The sequence below is a fragment of the Helianthus annuus genome, chromosome 3, assembly GCF_002127325.2.
Source record: "Helianthus annuus cultivar XRQ/B chromosome 3, HanXRQr2.0-SUNRISE, whole genome shotgun sequence".
NCBI lineage: Eukaryota > Viridiplantae > Streptophyta > Magnoliopsida > Asterales > Asteraceae > Helianthus > Helianthus annuus.
The window spans coordinates 2,030,315-2,038,437 of NC_035435.2; the positions used below are offsets into that span (position 1 = coordinate 2,030,315).

General features: G+C 40.1%; 1 protein-coding gene and 1 long non-coding RNA gene across 3 annotated transcripts; one reads left to right on the forward strand and one right to left on the reverse strand.

Moving 5' to 3' along the window:
• Positions 1 to 3,521: 3,521 nt before the first annotated feature.
• On the reverse strand, positions 3,522 to 4,178 carry LOC110928408. Its single transcript, XM_022171423.1, has one exon. It carries the CDS (start codon positions 4,176 to 4,178, stop codon positions 3,522 to 3,524), a length of 657 nt encoding a protein of 218 aa, XP_022027115.1.
• Positions 4,179 to 4,519: 341 nt separating this feature from the next.
• LOC110928460 lies at positions 4,520 to 7,895 on the forward strand. 2 transcript variants are annotated; one of them, XR_004888135.1, is made up of 4 exons: positions 4,520 to 5,178; positions 5,280 to 5,344; positions 6,119 to 6,362; positions 6,429 to 7,895. It is a non-coding gene; the product is annotated as an uncharacterized LOC110928460 (long non-coding RNA). The 2 variants fall into 2 exon arrangements; XR_004888134.1 differs by having other exon boundaries at positions 6,119 to 7,895.
• Positions 7,896 to 8,123: the final 228 nt, after the last annotated feature.

The following is an 8,123-nucleotide window of genomic DNA, read 5'->3' on the forward strand; positions in this document are numbered from 1 at the left end:
GTTGTTACATTTCGGAAGATTTCCCCGATATCCTCCCTGTTTGTGACTACCCGAAGAGTGCTGACTGGGGCTTTGATAACCTTCAGTCTTTCGTTGCTGAGCCTGGGACTGGACTGACGCTGATGCTTTACTTGAATCCCCCTCCCATTTTCGCTTATTGTCACTGGGAGTAGCAGTAGTAGCAGACGTAGTAGCAGTAGCAGTAGCGCTGATGCGCTTAGGCAGGCGATTCTGATCCACGGCCTGATCTGTGATGCGATGAGCGAGACGCTGGATCTCCTGGATGTTGTCGAGGTTAGCTGAGGTAACATGGCTCTGAATTTCTGGAGCCAAACCTTTGAGATACAACTCGATACGCTTGTATGGAGGGTCCACCATAGTTGGACACAGCACGGCCAGCTCATTTGACCGTTTAGTATACGCTTCAATCTCTGATCCAACCATTTTCAGATTATACAGCTCGTCTTCCAACTTGTGAATATCTTCACGTGTACAATACTCTCTCTTGATAAGTTCTTTGAATTCGTTCCAGGGTGTGGCGTTAGCAGCTGCCAACCCGAATATCTGCACTTGCGCGTTCCACCAAGTTAACGCGATTCCCTCTAGGGTACCGGTAGCGTATTTCACCCTGCGTTCCTCAGGGCATTCACACATTTCGAATACTGATTCTAGCTTCTCGAACCAGTGAAGGAGTCCAACTGCTCCTTCTGTGCCGCTAAACGTGCTGGGACGGCATTCCATAAAGTTCTTGAATGTGCAGGCAGGTTGTTGCTGAGCGGGTTGACCTATTGTGTACGAATAGGGCAAAGTTAAATACGAGAATTAATGTAGGATCTAAAGATCCTAGTGCCTATACTGCAGGGTATACTACCTGCTTGGGCGGCTGCAACTGCCGCAGCAACGAGAGCCTCTAGCTGGGCTTGAGTCATGGTAATTCGTGCGGCCATTGATCTTCAAATCAAAGGCAACGTAAGTAAGAAAAAGGGTTCGCGAGTAGTGCGATGACAGAAGAGTGTAAGCACATAAGTATTCTCATGCAATGACAAGTTGTGAGCAAAGTAATGTAAGCATACTACGAGCAAAGTTCTATGTAATTCTAGCATGTAGGCAATAAACATAAACCTTATTACCTAGGAAGTTGAGTCTTGCACGTGGAGCGAAGCGTCGTTGTGGATCGTTGAGAGCACTGTTCTGGTTATAGTCTGGTTTTAATAAAAACGTTTTTCCATATTAAAACCAAGTTCTCTATAACCAATGGCTCTGATACCAATCTGTCACACCCCCAAAATCCACACGCGGAGTATCACCGCTTGGGAGCGTGACTGACCAGGACCAAGCCACCAATCATATAGAACATTGTATAAAGTAAAAGTAATTGCAGTATAATTCAGAACAAATCCATATGAAAGGTGTTTCCAAAACATAAGCCAGTTATCAATGTTTAGCGGAAGCGTATATATAAAAATATCCAATGTAAAAGTGTATCAAGTATCATATGGGTTCCATATGATGTTCACGATCCAAGTCCACAACGACCGCGCCTCCAGTGCAAGCTCCCAGTACCTAACGATCTGCGAGGCATGTAAAGGAAAGGATCAACAAAATAGTTGAGCGAGTTCACAGTACGTAAATGCGTAATAGTAAGTAACGGGTGGCTCTACCGGGCCAATAGTAAGTTATACAGGTGGGGGCTTCCCATGTTAAGTGACCACTAGACTATTCGTATTATGACCACGTAGGTGTTATCCCAACCTACGGAAGAAGTAAGTAATGCGTACACGTATGTCTTACGTGCGTATCCTTTGTATCGAGGATAGTAATTTGCATATGACCACGTAGGTGTTATCCCAACCTACGGAAGAAGTAAGTAATGCGTACACGTATGTCTTACGTGCGTATCCTTTGTATCGAGGATAGTAATTGGCATCTGACCACGTAGGTGTTATCCCAACCTACGGAACCACGTAGGTGTTTTCCAACCTACGGAACCGTCCTGACATCCGAGGACTATGATAGGTGATAGTCTAGGAAAAGCGTAGTGTATGTACGTTATTAGTTTATCATCAAGCCTTTAACCCATTCCCACAACCCGGGAATCCCATGCCTTAGTAAGAGTGTGAACTCACCTTGGTTTGCTCGGTATGCTAGGTTATGTACTCACAAGTAATTAATCACGTCCTATTGTATGCATGTATAACAAATCAGTTCATGTTCGCAATGATACGTATGCAAATCGAGTGTCACACAATTGCAAATGTAAACATTCATCATCAAGCATGGCATGTCAAGTAAATCAAACATACATTCCACTATCTTTCGAAAGATGTTTATAACCTACCATCCTTCGAATCCAACCTTATCTTTCGACACATTAGTGATCCTTCGACACATACTAAATATCACAGTTACCTTTCGGACTGGTTGTTATGTTTCGAACCACCAGTCATCTTTCGACCAAATGGCATCTTTCGGTCAACCTAATTATGTTTCGGTCAATTCTATCCTTCGGTCAACAGATATCTTTCGGTCACAACTATGCTTCGACAACTATGTTTCGACTACAAGTATCTTTCGACACATATCAGTTACGTCAACAACAGTTACAATTTCAGAAACCCTAAACATGCTAACAGCCGTCAACAACATTGTCGATCAAACAACAATCATGCAGCAATCATAGGATCAAATCATCAACCAATCCAAATCATCATCTATGTGTCATGTAAACATGATTATCATTTGGTTCAACAATCTAACATACATCTATACGCATATCATCCAGTTGCTTAGCATAACGTATTACATAATCGAACACTATTGACATGCTAATCTGTTTTCGAAATCTAATCAAATCAATATCATTCAACCCATTCAATACTATGCATTCGATCCTATCAATCTAGATCAACATGTATTTCGTATGCAGTTACATAATAAATTAATCATGTATGATGAAATCAAGAACAAAACACGTAAATCACTAACCGAAGTTAAGAATGAACAGCACAAGAGATTTGGCTTCGGATGTTGAGGGTTTGCCGTCGCACACACACACAAAGGAGCTAGGGTTTTTCTTAGGAAATCCTTATCAGTTTACATGCATTCCCATATTTAAACGTATCACAGAAATGGGCCAAGCCCATCAGAAAAGGCTGGGCCGAAAGATGTCGAAGGATATGTTTCGTGCTCGAAGGATGAAGTCCTTGGTCGAATGATATGTTTCGAGAATCTTTAATTCGAAGGTTGATCCTTCGGATCGGAAGTTATCTTTCGTGGTCCTTCGAATCCTTCGAACTGTATGTCAGGTTTCGTGATCTAGACTAAGTGTTTTAATGATAATTCTAATATTAATTCTAATATTATTTTCTACCACAACAAGTAATCACATATAGGCAAAACAACAATACGTTTCATTAAAACACCACGCGTACAATTCAAGTTCACAACCCAAGCAACTAAGCAGTCAAAGTCAACGCGCATTTAATGCGAAAGCGAAAGTCAGAAACTCGAGTTGTCACAAACTACATCATATCAACGTTAAAATTACACCAAGATCTCCAACTCACGCTACCAACCTTAGACCTATTCGTAAACCACAGAAAACCCAAAGCTTTAATATCAGACACAATCTGAGCGACATTCACATCTACTTGCCGAAAAATTTTATCATTACGGGCCTTCCACAATCTCCAACACGTCAACACGAACAACCCATACACAATATCCTTCTTCTTTTCACCTATTATATCCTGGTCAAGCCACTTCTGGATATCTGAAATCGAGAACCAAAAAACCGGAGGAACTTTACACCACGACGTTATACCACACCACACCCCACAAGCCAAACTACAAGCCGTGAAAACATGATCCGTAGTCTCATCCGCGTCTCCACATAAGACACATAAACCATCCCCAATCGTCATGTTCCTTCGTCTAAGCGCGATCATAGTAGGAATTCCATCGATATTAGCCCGCCACATAAAAAGGTTAACTTTATTAGGAAGCCACTTACACCAATAAAACCGTTGCTCGATCTTAGACCCCACCGGCCCTTTCAACCAAGCTCTAGCCTCCTTAACAGAATACTCCTGAATCGGTCCCATATTCCAGCTCCACTTGTCCCTGTTGCTCGATAATTGGACAGCCAAAATCGTCCGATAACACTCCACCAACTCCATAGTTTCGGCCTCTAAACTTGGATATCTACTCCAATTCCAAGTGACACTCCCAATATCATTTTGAGACCCAATTCTTTCAGAAACGCTGCACCATTTATTACTCTCAAGCCGAAAAAGATTTGGAAACAAAACCTTTAGCGGCTCTCTAGAAACCCACGGATCAAATCATGATTTTCCGGAGTTTAATCAAATCATGGAAGAGTCATGTCATTAAGCATCCAAATATCCAATGAGGTTTTGTTTCTGTACACCTGTTACACTAAAACTATGAGTTTTACCATAAACTAACACATTAAAACCCTATAAATAACCAACAAGTTTGAGCTTTAGTGGATTGTACCCATGGCTTTGGGTGAGTTTCAAAAAAAAAAAAAAAGAATTCTATGGTCGTGCTTCATAGACGTGTCCACGCATCTATGCAGTCATTTTTATGAGTTTTCTGTGAAACAGAGAAAGATAGAGACTCCAGTCAGAGGGAGAAAGGGAGATTCGGAAAAGAGAGGGAGAAGTGTCTCCGGCAACCGGCTTCCGACATCCTAGCTGCCTGCAATGTATCTGTTTTTCTTCTACAACTATACCTTTTGCGATGACTGGAAGATAGAAAGACAAAGGTTGCGCGTTGGTAACTGGATCTAGGGTTCCGGTGAAACCCTGCTAAGTGTTTCTTCACTTAGATGTTCCACCATTTTTGATAGATCGGTCTAAGATGTGTTGCTTGAGACTGTTTTCGGTGTTTCGGAACTTCGATGAAGTTCCGGCATACTCCGGCGACTGGCAGTGCTTGATCTGCGTCACTGCAAGCGTGGTAGGACTTTCGGCTAAGGGCGTAAAGAGAGAGAGAGAGGTTCGAGACGAGAATGGGAGGGAATAGGCTGGCGGCAGGAGCGGTGGTTAATGGTGAGTGTTCCGCCACACGTGTCGCGGAGATGGTGGAATCGGCGGCGATTTGGGGATTTATGGAGTGGATCTTGCAGCGGCGGTGACTCAACGAGCAGCGACGGTGAGTTTTTCTGGTGTAATTTTGAAGTAAATTACCCTCGAGGAAGCTTATTAGCTCGATTACTAAAGGATATGTTACAATTTTTGTTGTTACTTTTGTAGTAAAACTCAAGCGCCCGTTGGTGTTGATATGAAACCGAAGCCTGATTATTTCTAAAGGCAGGAAGGTTTGTACTCTGATCTGTTGCCATTTTTGCTTGATTTTTGTCGAATCTGATCATTTAATAATATTGATTTAATAACATTGACTTAAAGTAACTGCATTCTACTTCTTTGCTAAATGATTTTGCCTTATCATCTGCAGGTAATTTGTGTTTCTCATTCTGTTATTTGAAATGGAAGTTGCATGTGAAAAAGTTATTATGTAGCTGAGTTTGTTGTTTGTTTGTCATTGAGTCTGATTCTACGGAACCCTAGCTGGACGGAATGATCTACAATTGAAATACTTGGTTCATTGATCATCTTTAGTTGATAGTGTATGTGCTCATGGATGATTCATAGTTGAGAGACAAAATGGCCTAAATCAACTCATTGCCTCATTTGAATGTTGTATTGGAAGTTATGTATATCAATATTAGTAGTTGAAGGCCACTCTCCTCATAGGTTTAGAATTTAGGAACACGTGGAAGGGATCTTTTTATTTATCTTGGTTTTAGTTTGCATCATCTACTAATTTTTTTTTAAAGCATTGCTCTATGTACAACTGATAACTTTATTTAATCCAGAAGTTGTGTCTGATGGTAAAAATTGCTATGAGTTAGGGTTTTGAGTTTAGTATTGTGATATAATAACTATTGCAATATGTTAGTTACTCACTAGATTAATTTGTTGAGGTTATATTGATTTGTTGAGATTGTTTTTATTTGTTGAGATGACTGTATGTATACAAATCGTTATAAAGATAATCATAAGTTTAACTCACCTGCGTTTTTGGTTCGTAGGGGTTCGAAACAAAATAATACCAATTGCTTGGTGTCCATTGCCTCTACCATGGTTGATGACACCTAACACGATTTTCCATCGACCAAGATTAACAACATCGGTGATCTTTTGACCATTTTATCTCCACGCGTACATCCCATCAACGACTGTGTTCTTAGGGCTTTCATACCTGAACGCATCATCATCGCTGATCCCAAGTGCCCGGTGGTGTCGTCAACCGTTTCTTCTATTCGCCAACAGAAGGTAAGAGATCTATATTAGTTTTAACTACTTAATTTTATTAATACTTGCAAACTATGATTTTTGAAGGCTAATTGAAGAAATACTAATCCAATTCTAAGAGGTTTAGGAAGGTTTGCCAATCAGATTTACAAGCCAATTTCCAACTCTTAAGTTCGGTTTTTTCGATTTTTCTCGGATTAATAAGTTGATTTCCGACCCCAACTTTGGTTAACGACTTCTATGACGGTTCTCTTTTAGAATTTTCAAAAGGTATTTCTTCTTCCCTGTTTGTATGTAATAGATTTGTTACAATCAATCTTGAACGAAATATTGTTACAACTGTATCCTTGAACAATATAGGCTATAGCATCCCTATTTTGATAAAAAAAAATGATGAAAAAAGATTCCATGCCGCACCAAAAAGTTTCTCTTGGGCCGATCTCATTTCCGTCCTCAGATTAAATATCTGAATCTCAATTTGAACCACCGAAAGAACTCAAAAGTAACTCGGTTAGTGTTCATTCTGTAGACACTAATAAAATCAAGATTACTTTTTATTTAATTTGTTTTGGTTATGGTGTAGGAAAGAACTCAAAAGTAACTCGGTTAGTGTTTTATTCAATGGACACTAATAAAATCAAGATTACTTTTTATTTAATTTGTTTTCGTTATGGTGTAGGTTATTCAATACGGGTTCTTGCTATGGAAAGGAAAGGAACAACTTAACGTCTCTCCTGAGTCCCTTTTGAAGTTTATGGAATTGAGGTGGACTTGCTTAAAAGCTGAAGGTTTGCATCAAGATGACCAAGCCAGTTGATTGTCGTCGAGAGAAAGAAAGAATGTAGCAGGAAGGGCTGATTTCGATTTTGTGACCAGTTGAAAGAATGAAGCATCATAAGAATTAAAAGAAAAAGGAAGTGTGATTGTGAATTGATTTTTCTTATTGGTGATTGGTGAAAATCAATTAAAGTGGGTCGGTGGATTTATTTTCTAAAGATCAAAGCAAGCATGTGATAATTAATTATTTAAGCAAGCAACAATGTTAGCTGCTGAATTATTTATGAGGCATCCATGCAACAAGAAAGAAAGCAAAATCGGACCCATGCGGTTCATTCAGCAAGAGCAAGATCGGCATCATGTGTGGTTGGTATAGCAGTCAGCAAGGAGATTCGAAACAAGCAAGTGAGAGAGTTCGAATCAGAAAGAATCAAGCAAGAACGAGTAAGATCGATATGGTTCACTTCGGAAAGATAGCTAGCATGACCACATCAAGATTACGGGGGTGAATGTTGGGTTAATCTTGATGGGCTCGGGTCGAGTATGGGTTAAAGTCAGGTCATTAAACACCTAACGGGTCATGGGTAAGGATTGGTCCAAGTTTGACTGAGGGACATGGTGAAAACGTAGGAATATTATGAGGAGAGCATATGGGAGTGAAGCAACGATTTTCTTGGAGTTAGTTTGTTTGTTATTTTGGTTTTCTATTTAAGTGTTATTTTCTCAGTTGTAAATCATCCTTTTAAAATCAATATACAAAAAGTTACGTAAGTTTTATTTGAGTGTTGAGTGTGGGCCTGAACAAACAATTATCACAATACTTGATCAGTGAGTATTTACAGGTCACATGGTTCAAGAGGGCTGCACTAGAGATGTTAAAAGAGGTGAACCGGGCTCGCTTTAAGGAACTCCAATAAAACATGAATCTATGGTTTCTTCGGTTGTTTGTAAATAATGTTGCACATCGTTTGTATACATTGCGCCTTAATTTGTAAGCCCCCCGGC